At 44.2% G+C, this 19,803-nt stretch overlaps 2 protein-coding genes across 2 annotated transcripts; one reads left to right on the top strand and one right to left on the bottom strand.

The window, feature by feature from the left end:
- LOC139912078 (tRNA (32-2'-O)-methyltransferase regulator THADA) lies at positions 1 to 12,872 on the bottom strand. The gene is made up of 31 exons (XM_071899778.2): positions 12,751 to 12,872; positions 12,444 to 12,624; positions 12,275 to 12,361; positions 12,164 to 12,191; positions 11,924 to 12,072; positions 11,677 to 11,799; positions 11,447 to 11,567; positions 10,328 to 10,473; positions 10,140 to 10,224; positions 9,928 to 10,064; positions 9,485 to 9,682; positions 8,665 to 9,394; positions 8,122 to 8,274; positions 7,854 to 7,963; positions 7,567 to 7,727; positions 7,313 to 7,482; positions 7,043 to 7,207; positions 6,788 to 6,936; positions 6,400 to 6,537; positions 6,205 to 6,309; positions 5,898 to 6,098; positions 5,626 to 5,776; positions 5,214 to 5,466; positions 4,622 to 4,858; positions 4,314 to 4,543; positions 4,061 to 4,281; positions 2,847 to 3,097; positions 2,538 to 2,716; positions 2,178 to 2,454; positions 1,887 to 2,089; positions 1 to 1,741 (listed from the first exon to the last, which is right to left on the bottom strand). The coding sequence occupies exons 1-31, from the start codon at positions 12,870 to 12,872 to the stop codon at positions 1,494 to 1,496; spliced, it is 5,709 nt and encodes a 1,902-aa protein (XP_071755879.2). The 3' UTR covers positions 1 to 1,493.
- Positions 12,873 to 13,000: 128 nt separating this feature from the next.
- tctn2 (tectonic family member 2) lies at positions 13,001 to 18,757 on the top strand. Its single transcript, XM_071899621.2, has 18 exons — positions 13,001 to 13,028; positions 13,945 to 14,079; positions 14,326 to 14,396; positions 14,566 to 14,767; positions 14,868 to 14,968; positions 15,071 to 15,270; positions 15,393 to 15,513; positions 15,623 to 15,770; positions 15,916 to 15,999; positions 16,158 to 16,280; positions 16,390 to 16,467; positions 16,585 to 16,683; positions 16,860 to 16,977; positions 17,059 to 17,162; positions 17,364 to 17,511; positions 17,699 to 17,842; positions 17,967 to 18,055; positions 18,433 to 18,757. Exons 1-18 carry the CDS (start codon positions 13,001 to 13,003, stop codon positions 18,552 to 18,554), a joined length of 2,115 nt encoding a protein of 704 aa, XP_071755722.2. The 3' UTR covers positions 18,555 to 18,757.
- The last annotated feature ends 1,046 nt before the right edge of the window (positions 18,758 to 19,803 follow it).

Below are 19,803 nucleotides of genomic sequence, written 5' to 3' on the forward strand. Positions count from 1 at the left end.
TTATGTAGCATTATCTTTATTGTGCTTCATGTTCTGAACAAGAACCACCTGTAGCTTGGCTTTCACACAATCTTAATCTCATAGGATTGCACACCAGGTATTAATTCCAATTGGGTCATAGGTAAATGTATTGCATAAGTCTCAAGTATGAATCATTAATACACGTTTGATGTCATAGCTGTTGCATAATCTAGATGCTTGAAATTACAAGATGTAACACACACACACTCACACATATGAGCGTGCATGCACATACAATGGAAACCGTAGTTGAGAGAAACAGTAAGTATGTGAAAAGATGACGTTAAAAAAAAAAAATTTGGAAACCTAACTGCCTGTTTAACCCCCTAATGATAATCATTTGGTTGTTTAAATTTTTCAGCCGACTCTGTTGATCTATCCAACTCTCAGAATAACAATCCCAAGGACAAAAAAGTTGTGACTATGATACAGTACAGAAAGAACACAGACTAAAACACTGTTTTATCACATTGCTTGATGGCCAGCAAACACCCATGCACATCTAATGAAAAGATCATCAAGTCCTAATGTAAAGGCAAATGATCAGTGAACAACACTGATTCTGTTCCTTCATGTTCAATGTTTGCCCGATACTGAAAGGAACCATTTCTAACAAAGGGAGATAGCCCACTATCTGATGATGTAAGACTGCTGTAGTGTGCGGTCTGTTGCGGAGCAACCACCAGCTCTCCATCACAGCCAGTCAATCATCTTCAGCCCTCATGTGGTTGGAAAATGGACACTTATCCAGGCAGAAGGCCTCTAATGGAGCATTAAAACTTGTATTCCCCTGCTGGGCACCAAGCAGGCAATCTCTCCAGCTGCCGTTGCATTACATCACTGCATCAGTCTGAGCCTGCTACTGTTGCTGATAAGAAATGGCTAATATAAAAAAATGAGCAACAGAGAGGAGGACAGGAGTGCTGCTCTGTGAATGAGAAAGAGCAACTTGCTATGGCTGATGGTGATAAGACCTGAGGTTGTTGAGGTGTCTGGAACCGGTTCATCTGGCACTGACAGGTACACTATACTGTACATCTGGATAAAGAGGCTCGAACAATGAGTAGCTTCAAGAAATTGGAGATTTCGAACATGAGGTAAACACTCCTAGTCAAGAGCATTGTGGAAAAAGACACGAGGCCTTCACTAGGTTGCGAAACATTGTTCTCATATTACATTGCCCCCCCGCCCCCTCTTATGCACACATGACATGCCCAATACGTCTCTTATTAGTATAGATAATGTGATCATGGATTCAGCTGGATGCAGTCAGTGGGCTGTTACATAACTTGTCAGTCAGCCTGCCTAGTGCAACTGTACTGCAGCATCAGCAGTTGCACAGCTCATTCAAGCCTAAGACCGGCTGTAGCTGTCATAGGCTTTCTTGGAGTGTCCACAGGCTATTCAATGCCGGGCCTCATCAGCAAAACAGCTTCGCTCACCGAGTCTACAGAAATGTCTCTTCCATTCCCTCACAGCAGCCGGTCTCCAGCCACAGCAGCTGTGACCGCAGGAGGAAAGTGGACACCGCTCTGACTGAGCAGACTGAAAACTTCCTGTACATTCTTGCGTAGGGTCGAAGGGTCACAGAGGGCTCGTACATCATCAGATATGTTCATCAGCCGGAGGAGGAAGGCGGCCCGGGCGAACAGGCCGCAGAGGGTGCTATGGAAACCAGAATCCATGAGAAGAGCCAGCCAGGCCGCGTTCAGCGTCTCACCTACAGAGAGAACAAAGCTCATTCCAACAGTTGTCCTCGCATATCATAGCTCATCATATCCCAGTTATCACTACCATATCAATTTATAGAACACATTCTTATATTCTCTCACTGAAATAGGGGGGGGGGGGGGGGGGGGGGTTACCTGGCTGGAGGTCTTTGCAGACCGAAAGGCTGTCCAGCACCTGTGCAACACTCTCCTCGGCCCATGCACTCAGGCGCTGTGCCAAGGCAGAGGATTCAGAGTATTTTTCCACAATCTGCAGCAGGTAAGGCAGCAGACATGCAGACATCACAGACGGCTCTGCAAACACATTGGCCTCATCCTGCTCATACAGACTGGCACACCTGAGGAAGAGAACAATAACAGTTGAGCAATACTTATAAAAGACAGCATTCATTCCGTTTTTACAAGTGTAGTGTAGTGGTAACACACCCTGTCTCCTTGGCTTCCCTCAGTACAGATCTGAGGTCAGGCTCAGGCAGGTGACACAACAGCACCTCCAGTGTGCCGGGGCTATCCCAGCATTCCTCCAGCAGCAGGTCCAGGAGGAAGGGCAGCGCCCGGTTGACCTGCATGATGTAGACGCTCCTCTGCCCTCCTCCTCTACTGGCATGGTGGAGCATGGAGGTGAAACAGGCCGCTTTCATCCTCACCTGCTGGCTTTCGTCCTGCAGCAGGTAAAGGCTTGTGTTGATCAACCTGCACAGGAAAGATTAGACATATTCACTTTCTGTTGCATTAGACTTTTTGCATTTGACTGACAAGCCGAAACAATCTGACAATCTGAAATCTCTCGGTACCTGGTCCTGATGGATGAGAAAGTGTTGTTTTCTTTCAGGGCTTGGCTCATTAGGGGAACTCCAGCCAGACACAGAGCTTCAGCGCAGGCCATCCTGAGGGCTTCAGGGGCGTCTGGGGACTGGTGGCGCTCCAACACGCTACACCAGCGTTGGGACATGGAAATTTTACGCCTGATTTACACAGAGATAAGAATAAAGTGAGGGCAACAGATAAATGAAGTAGTGGTTCCTTGTGTTTCCAAGATATGTGATTGTATACTGAGGTTGACAACATTCAAATGTGTAAAATTTGGAGTCTGACCACTGGGAAAGCAGCAGGCTGGCAGCATACAGGGCCTGGGACAGGAACTCCGGTCCGCCTCTCTGGCCCTCCAGGTCGCCTAGCAACAACTCCAGACATTCCAGCAGCACCGGCTCCTCCAGCGGGGCAGGTTGAGAAGGATGTTGGGGTAAGGTAGAATCACATCCAGCAGTCATCACTGCTACCAGGGCTGCCAGGTAGGTCCTGCGGTATTCCACACAGCGGCTCAACAGCGCCTCCCATAGGTTGGACTGGACACAGAGAGCACTGTTAGTCTTAATCACAGTGTCAAATGGTCAGTGTGTTCAGAAAGTATACCTGACTGGGGGTCATATGAAAGATTTAAAAGGTATTCAGAAAAGAGAGAGGTAATCAGAAAACTATATTGGATTTACTGTTCATAAGTGAAAATTGTGTTCTCATTAGTGCACATCACAAAAAACAATGGAAGGAAAATCAAAGAAAAGTGACAAAGAAATAAAAAGGAAGCATTTTTTGTTTTTATCATCTACACTAATGGTAAGATTAAATGATAAACCCATAACCCCAATTAGTTAGTTATACCTTACAATGTACAATTTATTAGTTTATTGGTTTTCTCATGAAAGCTGCTCAGACATATTAAAGACATTATCAAATTTTAATTAGATTAGAGCAAACAGGCTCCTCTATTCCCACTAAAGGGTTTCTTTTAAAGCATTTAACCTGCAGTAAGAGTAAACAAGTGCTATATTAAATTACTGGGCGACATAAGCAGTCGTCACTATCTTTCCCTACTCTGCCTTTAGAGGGGATATATTACATCTTATCAGGCTAATGCTACAGGGAATCATTTAATCACTCAGCAGGATATGGAAAGTCATCACTGGGGGATGGAGAGAATGTAACATGCTGGGGAGTTTGTTATCTAAATGAACCTATATGAACTTTATGACAGCAAAGAATAAACAGACGGATATCCTTGACTATGCTTGTTTAAGTCTCCCTGATTACAGAATAGAATAGCTGATACACACACCCAGTCTTGTGTAAGTGGAAAAACATGATCTCCAGCCTGATTTCAGCCTCAGATGGCATTATATTTCAGCCTATCTTTGTTTCCTTGATTTCCTCATATTGTGTTCTAGCAAAGTCGTTTTACTGAAAGCTGTTTGGCAGGTTTTGAAAAGCTTGTTTTCTATATGCCCTAGTCGAGTGAGCAGATCATATCTCACCTGCAACACCCTCTGGATAACCTGTTTCCCGTTGGTCTGTTGCAAGCCCCGCCCATCCACCACCCAAGTGACCAATGTGAGCCTGAGATCTGGGCCCACTGCAGAGAAGTTGTCCCAGATTTGACACACCCACTTTAGGTCTGCACACAGAAAGTGGATGGCTTTTTGATGGAAGGATAACAACCCGACCTGTGGAGTTGACATACATAATGCATCAAAATATGCGTGCGTCTGTTTCCATATGTGGGTGTGGGTGTGTCAGAAAGTGTGTCCAGCACCTGAAGCCTGTGTTGAGGCGTGTGGAGCTCACACAGGAGTGTGTCGCTGAGCTTGTTCAGGTAGACCTCAGAGCTGAATCTTCTTAGAGAGCCTGCCACTCCCAGGTAGGCCCCTCTCACCATGGGGCAGCGCTGAGCTCCAGTCACCAGCCACAGCGAGGCATCCACTCTGCTCACCACCTCACACAGGTCAGCTGAAGGGGCACTGTAAACAGAAACACACAAGGATTTCAAAGCCTCAAAGTGTCTGATGAATGAATAAACCAGTTCTTTCAAGTCTCACCTGTCTGTGCAGAGAGCTCTGTCCAGGATGGCTTTGATCTGTAATAGCTGTCCGTGTAGCCGGTTGTGACAGCAGGGCTTCTGAGGGCCCGGCAGTTCAGCTGTCAGTCGGATGAGGATGTTCATGTACTCTGAGGGGGGAGTCATGGCAACCAAGGCCTTAGAGGCCATAACTCTCACGCTGTAGATGGGACTGGCTGCCAACTGGATTAAAGGAGCCAGGAAATCTGACAAAGCTCTGGGAAAGGAAGACCAGAAAAGACTATCACCGGCCAAACCAGATTCAGTATGGAGAAGATTCATGAATATAACCATATAAAGAACTAGATGTATCTTTTGTTGACAATTTCTCAGATGGCACAATAAACCCACTGTACAGAAAATATATTCATCCAAACTGCTTCATAAAAGTATAAAGCTAACATATCAAGCAGTGGTTTTCAATGATATGACATTGAGGCCCAAGAGTCTGCAGGTTTTCATTCCAAACAAAATTACTGAACCTCAATGGCACATGATTGAAAACCACTGCTATATAGGATTATAATAATTAGCCTGAGCAAATTGTATAATGACATGAAAACAGTAATCACTCAGTCAAGTCTGGGACGCCAGGCTGGAGTTTGGCTAACAAAGTGAGGACCGGGTAAAGTGCGGGCTGGAGGCGCAGCCTGGCCTCCCCAGATGGGCCCTGGAGGTCTTGTGCTGCCCCCTTCAGCTCCCCCAGGAGGAAGGGCTGCAGCGCGGGGTAGTGGGAGAAGAAGGCAGGGGGGGACATGCCATGCTGGGTAGGGCTGCCCTCCTCACCACCGGGCCGCTGGCCAAGCATTCGCGAGCACAGAGAACCTGGAAACCGATTTTAATGGGTATCAGGGGTCATAACAATATTTCATATTGTGGATACAGACTAAATGAAAAGGTTTGAGTGCATCCAATAAATGTATAAAAATGTGTATATAGGAAACTGAAGTGTGGTGAATATGCCAGCATTATTTAATGTCTTACTGTAGAGTTGCAGAGCAGCATTCCTCATGGCCCAGCAGGGAGAACTGAGCAGAGTGAGGGACAAGATAGCCACAGCAGGAGCAAACTGGAGGACAGCTACTCCCAGCCCAGAGCCACGCACCAGGGCCTGCAGAGTGTGAACTGCACACACCTATCAGGGACGGGGAGAATGTGATAATATATACATATTATCCCTCATAATTGTTTGACTACATCTCTCTTTGTGGTTATACATTGCACCATTTTCCATTTGTGTCAGTGTGTCTATGAACCTGTGGCAGGTCCAGTGTTTGGTCCCAGCTCTGAGGCAGAGGTGTTCTGGCTGTCTCCAGTAAGGTGTGCATGCTGTGGGCTAGCAGCGGTCGCGCTTTACTGGCCTCCTCTGCAGACACAACACACAGGATGAGCATGGGCAACCCTGCTGCCCGCCGGGTCACAGACGTACAGCGAGGAGACTGCAGAACCTGCAGCCCCTGGAGAGAGAGGAAAGGACGTGTATCAGCCAGCCAGCAGTCCAGCTTCTCAATTTGTTAACAGTGGATAATGTATCCGCCCACAGGAACGCCTATGACAGCTCACTTGTTTCAGCATGTGGGCTGGGATGTCCTGAAGATCTGGGTTATTGCTGCTTAGTAGGGAGGCACAGAACTTGGTGAAGCCCACACAGCATCCTTCTACCGCCCCCTGGTGAACAGAAGCATGTATTTCAGGGAAGTGGGTGAGAGCGTTGAGGTGATCTGACTTGATGCCTAGGGGTGGATGTGTAACTCGTACCCAGTGGCGACATTTCAGAAGAATATCCTTGAACACTTTTGATGCTCTTCTTAGGTCCTCCGTCGTTAGAAGGGACTCAGTGGGTTTGGATTCGGCAAGAATTCTCTCCACCAGAGAACCTAGAAAGATTCCTATTTCCTTATGAGGATAAAACAGAAGCAAGTAAGAATTAAGAATATATACACATACAGCATGGACTAGTGTAACCCTTCCATCAAAAGGCTGTAATGTAAATAAAAAAATAACAATACATGGTTATAAACCCAGGGTGTTAACCAGGGTATTACACTAGTGTCTGTCAGATTGTTGCAATTCCCCATCAAATAGGACTGCTGGATGCACAGATATCTTATTATGCATCTGTATGGTGCATGTTGTTCCATTTTACCTTGAGGGAGACCCAGCAGCAGGTGAGAACCAGGCTGTGTTCCTCCGATAGCAGAACACACTCCTCTCCCTCCCCATGGCTCCCCCCAGCCGCCTGGGCAATCAGAGAGCTGATGGCATTCCCCATGTCACAGAAAGAAGGCGGGGCATCTAGGAAATAATGGAGCAATTTAATGTGTAATGTAGTGTCGTGAATATGAAATGTAGGATCCCTCATCCCCAAATCTCTCTTCTGTCCTGCCGATTGGTACTTTACCACTCTCATCAGCACCAGTGTCCTGGGCTCCATACAGCACACCCAGCAGAAGCAGAGAGATATTCTCCAGCAGGCCCAGCAGCTCAGTGGCCAGACTGTGGTCAACTATGTCACATACACTGCTGGGTGCCTCAAGCAAACACCTCTCAAGGGCACTCAAAATACCTGAAACATAATTCATGACAAGGTTTTATATCTCATCCGAAGTAAATATTCTTCTGAGGTTCATCGTGTGTGGTAGTTGTCAATGTGATTGATCTCTGGACTCACCATGTATAGGTCTGGTTCTTGCAGCAAGCATCATGTCAGCCTTGGCTGTGAGGTAGTGCTGCTCCAGCTCCTTCACCAGGTATCTGACCACACTGGAGGTCTTGGGGTTCCCTACACTGCTGACAGCAGCGTTACTGTCCAGCCAGCGCTCCTGGAACTGGTCTTCTGATCTGCAGACAGAAGAGTTAACAACCGCTTATAACTTACAACTACAGCAGGCCATATTCTGAGGGTATGTAGGACGCAAAGCTTACTTCTGAAGAAGGACCTTCATCATCAGAGCTCCCATCTGAGCCTCCTGCACCCGAGGGCTGCACAGAAGCTGTTTGGTTCGTTCGAACAGCACAGCGGTGATGTCATCTGGAAAACTGGGTGGGAAAAACCTCAACAATAACCCTGCGGAAAGCTCTCGAATCTGGAGAAGGAAAAACATACTTAAATATCTTCAAACTACTTATCTTATTCCCTTTATTGTCAGTACAGTTCAGTACTGTTTTAGAACTATAAAGAAGAAGTGTGAGGCAGGTTGAGGCAGCACTACCTCATTGGTAGAGTCTTCTAAACAGCCAATCAGAACGAGCTGTTTTGCCCTGCAGAAGAAATCCCACTGTCCTCTTTGTCTGGCACAGTTAATAAGAGATCCCATGTTCTCTGCAAAAATGATTTTATCAAGTAAAATTCCACAGCATTATAAAAGACATATGAACACACATATAAACAACCTGACACATATAATGCATAGCACCATACACTAGCGTATAGACTCAATTTTGGCCTGCATCCTCCATTCGCCCGGCTGCTGCACTGACCTGGAGGCTGCCCCTTCTTCTTGTCTGGGCTCCAGGTGTCTGTGCAGGTCTCCAGGACTGCAGACAGCAGCAGCAACGCAGTCTTCTTCCTCTGATAACTGTGTCCTGCTGCCAGATAGCAGTATGGAAGCTGGCCCAACCATTCCACAAATCCTACAAGGAAATATACAGGATGTTTCAAAAGTAGGAATACAAATGTTATTAATAACAATAATAATGATCATAATAATCATAATGATGAAAAACAAAGCTGTATGATTTTAGTCATTTTTAACTTATTTACACTGTATAATTGTCATTTTTAACAAAATAATTCAACATTCAACAGCATAAATAATAGGTGTACATGGAAATAAGAAAAATATTTAATAATACAGTGAGAATGAATAATGTATTTAAGAATGTATACCTGCTTTTGAAACAAATGGTATATACATACATAAACCAGAATTTAACTATATATAGTATGATACATTTCTGTCAATCTGTCCTGTAGAACAGCTTTTTTTACAAAGGTAAAAAAGCAGCTTTCATCCATCTCACCTATTCCCTGGTCCAGTATAACTTCTGCCTTCTCGCTATGGCCGGCATCTCCATTCTTTTTGCCCTTTTGTCCCCCGCCATGCGCCAAGCAGCTGTCTCTGATGCGCACCAGAAACCTCTTCACTCCTACCTGGAAATGCTGGCGGAAAGGTGAGGACTCGCAGTTTAGGTTCTGAGGAATAAATGTCCTCATTATGGACAGCTCCTCGGGGGTCGGAGCCTCCTTGGTCTTTGGGCTGCAGCACAGGAGGTTGAGGGCAGCGAGACGGACTTTGTCATCCCCAGATCCCAGAGCGAGCTCGAGGGTCTCGAGGGCGGAGTCACCCTGCAGGGCCCAGGGAGAGCGGCCGCTTGTGGCCCGATGGGAACTCATGATGCAGGCCCAGGCGTGGAGGTGGCCCGGGGCGGCCGGGTCCAGCGAGGCCAGCAGAGGCTCCACAGCGGAGGGGAAGACTTGTAAGGTGCAGGGTAATAATTGGGTCGAGCTGTTGTTCTGTAGAAGCGTCACCTCGGAAGTCAAAGCCTCAAGAAGGACGGGCCGCCAACGCCCTGCCCACTGATTGGCCAGATCCAGCTCGGTGGGCGGAGCTTGCTTTGCTGAGCCATCGCATAGCTCTCGCCTCTGCTGCTGCATCAGACACTTGTAAAGCTCTGATGCACATGGTGACAGGTGATTGGTGGACAAGCACTTCAGGAGATGATTGGGTAGTTCAAGGTATTGATCCAACACCTGATTCATAAAAGAAACATGCATCAAAGTCATCATCGCCACCACTGCCTACACTACATTATTAATACTGTAATAACCATTAATCCTCACCGTATCAGTACCCAAATATGGGAGTAGAGCACAAAGGGGGGCGTATTTGGCTTTGGCCTCCCATGGGAGTTTGGTTATGCGCTGAAGCAGAGTAGAATTAAGAGTCTTCTTTGTGTCACCAAACTGCTTACAGTCCATCTCATAGAGCTCCAGCAGCAGACAAAAGGCACTGCGCACAAACTCTGACAGACCCTCTACCTGCCAATGAACATCAAGAAAGATATCATTGAACAATAGTAATACTGTAAGTGCTTGGAGTAGCCATGGGTGAAATAAAGCAGTACGCTATTGTTAAAAAGATTGTTAAAAAGAGATTTCAGACAAAAAGTTTTGTCGTTATGCTAGGTGTCAAGTTGAAATGATTGGGATATATCTAGGTCCTGCTTTCTGTTTTTTGACAAGTTTCTGATTTAGAATAATTTACTGAAGTTAATCCGACTCACTGGGCTTTCAGCATTGGTCCAGATAACCTGAATGAGCTGCTGTTGCAGGCTGCCATCATCGGGCAGAAGGCGAACACCTGTCATCTTCCAGAGATCAGCCAGACTCTCTTTAACTTTCTTCAGCCATAGTGTCAACACTGCAACAAAATGTAATATTTAAACAAGTGATTTTGCAATTTAACATGAATAAACAAACTGTGGACATTACTCACCTTCGAAGGCATAGTAGTGACAGTCCAGCTTCTCCTCACACAATGCGAAGACCAGAGGAAACATACCTCCCAGCAGTAAACACATCTGAAACAACAGATGTGATGGATCATTTTTGTTTGCTAATAAAGGGAAGCACAACAGACAGGTAAAACATGCTGTACTTGGAGAGAGTTTCAAACATATTTACCTCTGTGTTTTCCACACCAGAACAGAGTAGGATGTGCGGTCGGCAGCAGGTCAGAAGGCCCCGGCTCACAGCCAGTCTGTCCACTCCATCCTGCGCTGTGGGGTCGCACTGCACCTGGAGACCACCGACAGCCAGCAGCCACGACTCTGGGAAATAACATGAATAACAGCTAGTCCGTCAGGAATCTCCATGCATTCACATTCTATAGCAGTGAGTTTGTTTTGGTAGTTTTACAGGATTTCTGCTTTATTGGAGAGTAAAAAAACAGGAAACACATGGGGAATGAAAGGGGATAACGTTTGGCACAACTTGAGAGACTAAAACTCAACCTTTCTCAAACATTTCCCTGCATATTAATGTTCTAATATAAGCTGTACTACACAAATTTTCCTTTTTTTTTAATTGGGTGGTGCGGTGATGAAGTGTAAGACTGTTACTTTCACTGCCAGACAGAAAGAGAGAGAGAGAGAGAGAGAGAGAGAGAGAGAGAGAGAGAGAGAGAGAGAGAGAGAGAGAGAGAGAGAGAGAGGGAGAGATTCACTACTTAAACAGCTGCATGGCTATCTAGCTCATGCACTGTACAGTAAGGCCATATACAACTATATTTCACTCAGTATGAACCATAATCAAAGAAAACAGTACTACTACATTTCATTTTCCAGTCAGGCAATGCAGAACTCGGTTGTTTCAGCACTAGTCACAACACAGACATACGATCCAGTTCCATAATATTGACTGTCATCCAACACCCGGGTGTGCAATCCAATACATCCATGGTGCAATCTGACTGCTTTGCATTCTCTCTTCATTCTGTTTCTCAATGCTTCTGCATTGAGTTTCTCAATGCTTCTGCATTGAGAAACAGAACGTGAAAAGGACCAATTCCCCATCAAGAATTGGGGAAGAGTAAATAACAAGTTCTTCTTAATTGACTTGCCTGGTTATTTATATATACAGTACATATATATTTATTAGCAGCATGAAAAATCTCTCTGAAAAGGGGAATTCGAGGAACCTCATGTCCTTGAAGGTGGAGAACGGTAAGCAACCCCATAGTAGTGAATTCCAAAATTTGATTTGCTCATTCTGATAATGTGTATAGTGTTGACGGTTAGATACCTGAATGCGAGACCTGCAGCAGACTCCAGGCAGCGGCTCCTCCAGCCTCGCTCTCTGGCGCTGTGTTGATCAGCATGGCCACAGCAGTGCCGGCCAGCAGGCGCGTGTCCCTGTTGGAGCACTGCAGCACAGGAGAGAGGCATGGACTGGTCAGATGGAAGGAAGGCAACAAGTGAGCAATAATTTGCAATTTCAATCAGGTAAATTGCACTGGTCAATTAGACAGAGACCTTCCCAAGGATTATGTCCATAAGAGCCTGCAGGATGCTCTGCACTGCTGGGCTCCCACGCTGATCCACCCACACCAGAGGAGCCACTTCACCAGGCAACAGCTGAAATATCTGCAAACACACCTGGGGAGACCACAGTTCTCAGGTCAGTAACAAAAGATGACACATGGATCTGTGACACATGCATAGGATTCTTCAACAGTCTTGTAGTGTCAAACATCAGCCAATCATGAAGCTCTGGATCTACCTTAACAGCAACATAACACAGTGGTCCATCTCTCCACCCCTCTTGTTGCAGTACAACAGGGAACAGCTCAGCCACTTTATTCAGCAAGGACGGGTACGTCACTCGCCACACCTCTCGACCAACAGCACTGTCCTCCAAGAACATGCAGGCTGAAAAGGGAAAAGTCAATTAAATGAAAGGTTAAATATGGTAGCAGTGACACACAGAACTATTATATAGCCATCTTTAATCTACACCAACCTCTCTGCAGATCCTCAATAGATAATATCTGAAAAGAAAACCAGTTGAAAGTTATCAGCAGTGCTTTTATAAAAATATCTGGCAAACAATGGTAAATTAAGTCTTCTGTACCTGGTCAGTGTGGACTATGGTGTGCAAACAGTGACAGGTTTCTCTAAAAACCAGCTGGTGGTCCACCTTTGCCAGATGTTGCAGCATCTGTAAAGGAAAGATGAAGTCTCAATAAGATGCTATTTTGCTTTTAAGCATCAAATCCAGTCAGAGCAGACATAGAGCTGACCTGGTCCAGCTTACGACTGGCTGTAGAGATGTTGACCATCTGCAGCTGCATGGAGATGAGGAGTCTGACGAGGAGCAGCAGGTGCCTCTCCTCCAAAACATGAAGCTGTGCCCCTGGGATTTTTCTCAAGAGCTGGGCAGCCTCCTCCAAACAGCGCTCCTTACATCTTTTCACACTAGTCCTGTTCATTTAAGCATAAACGTTCAGTCAACATTACAAATTATTAAGAAAACTATCTGCACAGGACAAGACAGTAAGACTTCAACTGTGTACATTTAAGTCACTGATGCTGTGATTGGTTACCCACCTGGAAGATTCATCCAGTTTATTAATAAAGAGCTCGAGTGCTTGGCTGACATCTTCTGGTGTTTTGTCCTCAGTGATCATACAATCTTGTAGACTTGTCAGCAGATCTTCAAACGGTAACATTGTTTTATTAAATCCACTTTTTAGATCCTGCTGTTGTCACACACGTTGTACTTGTACTGTTGTACTGGTCACGTGACAAAACTCTTATTCTACTATTGCTGGAGCGGCGAACACAGAAGTACAGCGAGATGCTGCTGCCACCTGGCGACAAGGTCGGTACAGCAGCAGATCAGGGGTCTCGACCTTGAACCATGTGCCATGGGGGGCCAAGAATATGCAGATCCATATTTGGTAGGGTCCTGATATCAAAAGCTGAGGGAATATCCATCTTAATATACCCATTCTATGCTTTACATATCTCTCCAAAACCAGTTTTTATGGAGAAATAAGACACTAAAGAAACCCCAATTTGTAAATATATATGGAGGTCTAAATGTATTTATATGAGTTTAAATCATTGGTAGGAGCTGTCAAAATTGACGCTTTAGTAAAACAAATCCATGTTTATGCTGAAATATCAGTCTTTTAATGTTTATCACGATGTGCTGTCTATCTGTCTTATGGTGTGAATTGTTGTAAAGTTTTTTTTGCGTTCGTTAATGGGAGAATAACGAAGAATATACATTTTCTTAGCCCAATGCACTACAACCATAGCCTACAACAGGATGGCGTCCGTGTTTTCCTTGTAGTACCACTCCAGACCAATCGGTGTCGCTCCTGGTCGTTATAAGCGTGTTTCTTCTGGCTGCACGAGAGCAAGAACATTTCTAGGCTGTGATTGGTTAACGATTCGTTGCCTAGACATCCCAAACAGTTTACAAATATGTCGACGGTCTGAAGTGAACCAATGGCTAACGTGGCTAACGTATTCCTTTCATCATCTAATTCATGTCGATTTATATTAATATTTCTGTTCATTTTCCTGTCCGATACCAAAGGCATTCTCGGTAAGACCTTCATTGATTCGCACAATTCATCTGTTTTTACATTTAACTCATAAACGAACCCCAGCAAACTTAACTCCGAGCTAGAAAGCCATGCTATCAGCGTCTCTGTACACATTGTAACGACTGCTAACGTTTACGTTAACTTAAATTTGCAATAGATTTTATGTAACTATTCATGCAGTAAGCCATAATATTGTGTTCAATAGTTTTTCAGCCGTCCTATATCACTGCAACTGGACCCACGCTCACGGCATTCCTGCTTGGAAACGCCTCTGACATCTCGCTGAATCTCAGGACAGTATCTCCATCCAATACAACAGGTAACGTTAGCTAAAGCGTTCCTATAACCTGAATCCTTGACTTTTTCTTTCTTTGGAAGACCAGGAAACCAGTTTTAAAAGTTGAACTCTTGTTGACGTAAGATATGTGTCTGTAAATATTTAACTGACAGATTTCACCATGCTCCAGTTTGACTTTGATTGTGATTGCAATGATTGTGGCTAGAGATAATTCCGCAATTCGTTGTTGTTTTGTGCAGATTTGATGGTTTTGGTTGCTTTTTACAGGAAGCCTTTCTCCACCATCATGTGTAGCCGAGTCAACACAATGGACTCTCACAAGGGAACAGGTGGGAAAGGTAAGAGGCCAATTTTGCCTTGAATTGTAATGTCAAACATATACCAAATACTATGACTGCACTAAGTGGCAAGTATTGGGTTATTACAGTAACAAAGAGTGTCCTACATTGTAATAAAACAGACCTCTTATCTTCTACCTTAATGTTCGTCTCCTCCTTGGTGCCCCAGACTGCAGTTCGAGTCCAGCTGCGACTGAATCAAAGCCTGCATTTGTGTGATGACAATGAGACAGACACAGACTGCTGTCCAAAGCCACTTTGTGTGCTGGAGACTCTCCAGCTGTCTGCTTGTATGGGAGGCAGGCCTCAGGCATCACTGCTCATCCAGGCCAAGATATATGCCCTGCTGCTTCCCACTGACTCTGGATCAGGTAGGTCCAAGAGGATCTCGAATCTCATCACAGTGGGATTTTATGCATATTATGTAATATCTACTAATTATACTAAATTCAAATCTCCTATCCATTTCAGACAATAAAACGATCATTCCCAACCAAGTGTACCAACCACTGGGCTCCTGCCCCTGTGACCTCACACTTGAAGCATGTGACGTACGCTGCTGCTGTGACAAGGTATTCATGTCTTTCTTTACATCTTCTACAACAAGAGTACAAATGTATTTGACTGACATATGTGTTTCTATATTACCTGACATTTGTCATTCACGTTAACAGGACTGTTCCCCTGAAGATTTGAAGCTGTTTGAGTCCCACTGTCTCCCCGGGCCGTTCGGTGGCCATGTCTCTCCTACTCCTGACTATCAGTGCTCTGCCCAGGCCTCTGAAAATTCCCCGGACTGGTTTCCATTTTTATGTGTCAACTCCCCACCTGAGAACAACCCCTACCTTGGACTCTTTTACCAGGGAGACACTATGTGAGGGACAAATGCAGCAATGTACATTTATTTGTGTTATGTTTGTTAGATTATGAGATTTATTGATGTTTTGTGTTGTGTACACAACATATATCTGATGCTTTAAACTCTACTTTATCCAGTATACCAAAGCCTGGTCCATCCTTCCAAAGGCCTGTATTGTCAGCACCGCTGTCAACTAATCTCTATAGACAAGGAAGTCCCATTTTCACCTTAGATGATCAGTACTTCACTATTCCTCAGGTATGCGTATTAATTTGTACACAATCACAGCTTATTCAAGATTACATTAAGTGTTGCGTCTACTGCCAATGCTCTCTCATCTAATGCCCCTCATATTGTTGTTCCACAGAAATCTCTCGCTGGACAGTGTATAGACAACACTCCTGTGGCATTTCTGAAAAACTTCAATGTCAAGTGTGTAACCCTGCTCCGCTCCTGCCCAAATGAACAGACCACACCAACTGATTTGAGGGTTCAAGTGAAGAATGGCCAAGGGGGTATGTTGCTAATCATAGCATTGGTTTGGGAAGTATCAAAGGACTTTCCATCCTTACTACTATTGTAACTTTATTTGAGCTATTTGATTCCACAAGTCTTTATTTATTTGTTTGTTTGTTTATCATTTTGCTGGTTCTATTTCAGGTGTAGTTACAGTGGATGTGGTAGATGAAGTGGCCGTTGACTTAAGTCATTTTATCTCAAGCACAGATCCTGTTGACTCTCCAGGTATGGAGGTTACCATATCTTTACCATTACTATAATAACTTCAATTGACAATTAACTTGAATGTTCAGATTTGTTTGTTTGTTTTTTTATTTATTCATTCATTCATTCATTCATTCATTCATTTTCACTTCCTGCGATTGCGTAACCCGTTGCTGAAGATGAGATGCAGGTATGTGAGAATGTGACCTTGGCCTTGGATTACAAATTCTTCTGGCAAGGAAATGGCATCACAGATATCACAGTAACACGCACGGTTGGGATTATCACTTTGAATGGAAGCGGTAAGTGGCTGTAACTTTTACCCATGATTTGGTTGATGACCATTAAAACTTGATGCATGTGTTGTGTGTAATGAATTGTGGGCTTATCTTTGCTGTTCTGTCTCTTTAGCAGTGGCGTTAACTGCTAGGTATTCTGCTGTGTTTCTGAATGGAGAATTCATGGGTGAACCGAACTCAGGGAAACCAGGTGAGTGCAACATTAGACACTTTTTCCTGACAAAGCTTGTGGGACTGAAATATTCTGTCTGCAACATTGTGGAACCCGTTACACTGGTTTACATATAAACATTTTAAATGGCCCCAGGGTATCAGGTGGGAAGGCCTGTTATTGCAGGGTTTGTGGACACTTTGGAGAATAATACAGGATCCATTGAGAGGACCTCAATCAATCTTTGGAAACCAGGTAATACCCATTTTGCCAGGTAATAGGGTGACCTTAAAATATTATTATTAGTATTGTGATAACAAGCTCATTGCATAATGCAACATAATAGTGCAGTGTGACTGAATAATGTATGAAAAGCTGTGGTGTTCTTCACTGTCTAAACTTGTAAAGCCCGCTCTTGTTTCTGTTAACAGTGGGTGATGGACTCTGTTCCACCGCTGAGAAGAGCCCAATTCTGTTTGGGGAGAATTCAACAGCAGGATGTCTGCTACCTGTCAGCCTGCAGAAGCTGACTCAGTGTAACTTCCTGAGGTGAGTCACTGAGCATGAGTTCATGTTTCATGTACAAGTCTCTATTTGTCTATGTAAAATATTGTGTTCTGTCTCCTGTAGAGAGACTGTTGCTTCTCTCCAGGCTGCTTTGATTACAGCAACATATGTGGCTAAGAGTGGAGACCCAGATGCGTTAACCATGGCAGACTGGGTGAACATAAGCTGTGAGTAGGCGGTCCTAAATTGTAGTTTTCATTTCACAGTACAGACCATGGATCTCTAATGAGATCAGGCCTTTGTTAATAATAATAATAATAACCCTGTTTGTTTTTATTTTTCTAGCAGTTTTCTAACTTTGGTAAAACACATTTTTACAAATTTTACTTTGGTTCCAACTAATGTTGCTCACAACATCCAAATTCCAGTTGTGACACTGAACTCAAGCAAGCCTGTGGAAGACAACACCAGTTCATGCCGTGGAGTTCCATCCCACCAACACATCCATGTTAGGAGTATTATCACAGGCGTGGTGCAGGCCAAACCTCAAAGGGAGATCCACGCTCTGCAAGTCAGGTGTGTGTCAACACATTGTATTGTGGTTATACTCATTACACAGCATAGTACAAAAAAATCTCAATTCAGATAGACCTGCTGATAATTATAAGTCACTGTATGTCCTAAGTCTCATTAGATCTATGAAATATTGTAAGTCACTGTGAGTCAAAAGCCTCATGTCGTTTGTTGCATGGACATTTTTCAGTTACAGTCTGTCCACTTGGGAACTGGAGTGTGGAGGAGGTGACTCTTCTCCATGTGTGGACCTAATGGAGACTCAGTTGTTCCCTGTCACCTCCTCAGTCACCTTCACTGACATCCCCATCAACACAGGACCACCCAAAACCAGGTGCTCCCTCAAACAACGAGACCGTCCCAACAGCGGTCGCTTTGAGTCAAATAAATTACTCTTGTATGAGTTGTCAGATTCTGACCTAGAGTGTGATGCTCTGTTCTGACCTTGTGTTTCCCAGGTTTCAAATCAACTTCACAGAGTATGACTGTGACAGGAATGATGTGTGTTGGCCTGAGCTCGCCTTCCCCATCACCAGGTATTACACAGGTGAGAATTTGCCCTCTCCTAAGGAGACTGTACTGTATTCTACACAGTGTTTCCTTTACATTAATTTAGCTGGAAATTGCCTCCATGGCTAGAAAAATTTAAATACAGTGAAAATCCATCATCTGGGCTTACTGCTCAGACCACCAAAAATAATTATTATTTCAGTTGCAACACAATTGTCTATACATAATCATATCAATAAGAGCCAGTCCTATGGAACTGCTCCCAGAATGAGCCCAGGAGCAAACCTGGGTCTTCAAACCAAAACACCCCCGACACCCCATAGCTATGAAACATTCTGCAGGAAACACTGGTTTCATATGAGGATGGATACTGACGGTAGCATTAATGATATATCCTCCCCTCTCCCTCCCCAGGTGAGCCATATTCCCAGTCACTGGCCAAGGGCCTCATCTTGGTTTTCTTCTTTCTCGCTGCCTCAGTTCTTGGGACTCCATGGAGACAAATCCGACAGGCATGGAGCAGCGCCTCTCTCTAAAATCCAGGGTCATGCGGAAATTTGATTTAAAAAATAAAAATGTATTGGAAGACAGACAGGTGGATTGATAGTGAGATGTGCATCTTCTGGTGCTACCTTCACTCAAAATTATGTATTTATTTTTCCAGTGTTTCCAAGAATGTTTTTCCAAGAATGTTTAACATGTTTATTGTGAGACTGTAAATAATGATTTAGTAAATAATTGTGGTGGACCATTTTGTAATAAAGTCTTTCGTGTATGATGTCAGTTTTTATGATGATATCTTACAGATGAGGGACGGCACAATGGGTAACTTGCTAAACTTCTCCCCCGAAACACAGAAAGATGAATGTGCCCTGACCTCTAGAAAACAATGGACAGGGTGACTGTGACGCCCCCTTTGACATTCTGTTGGCCTGTTTGAAGCCCAGGAAGAGGGATTTCTTGGTGCCAACATGTATTTTTGGAGCCAGTTTGCACAGTAGAGTAAAAGGGTGGAGCAGGAGCCAAGATGACACCCACAACAGCAGGAAAAGCCAGCCCATATTGCCTTATATGGTCATAAAGCACGCCCACATGTACTCTGGACTATGTGGACACGCCTTCTTACTAGTGGTGCATGATTCCGACTCCTCAACTCCTACAGATTAAACCATAGGAAGCTACATTTGAGACTGCTGTGTATGCGGCACCCAAAAGGCTAAACCTAAACCTAATCTGAATGGTGTTGCAAAAGCAATAATAATTTTGCACCATTTAAATTAAATCTTTAATTCTTTGACCTTTATGGATCTCTATCAGCGGCTAGTATAATTGCAACAACTTCGATAGAACTTATCTTCTCCATTTTCACAGTAGAGATGATTAGCTAGCTCAGTGGCTATTTTACCTGGTCGTTAGTTACATTAAAAGGCTACTGTAGGCCTAGTCTATTCAATTTTACAGGCTACCCCTGCCTATGTATTAGCTACTTGGGTGATTTGTTTCATCTATGCAGAATAAATTGCATATGGTTATTTCCTAAAAGTTAACACATTTAACACATATTTTAATAATCTGAACATTTCATTCTCCTGGATGATTTCCCCTAAATTACATCTGCCTTTTAAGAACAACATAAAACTAGTGCGATCAAAAGCATGAATCTATTCGGTAGTCCTCCCCTCTCTCCCATGTCTGTCAAACTCACGGCCAGTGTTGCCAACTCTCTTCCAAGGAAAGTCACTGGCTGCTCAAAAAGTCATTTCAAAACGTTGCTAGAAGCTGCCA

The sequence above is a fragment of the Centroberyx gerrardi genome, chromosome 8, assembly GCF_048128805.1.
Source record: "Centroberyx gerrardi isolate f3 chromosome 8, fCenGer3.hap1.cur.20231027, whole genome shotgun sequence".
Taxonomy (NCBI): Eukaryota; Metazoa; Chordata; class Actinopteri; order Beryciformes; family Berycidae; genus Centroberyx; species Centroberyx gerrardi.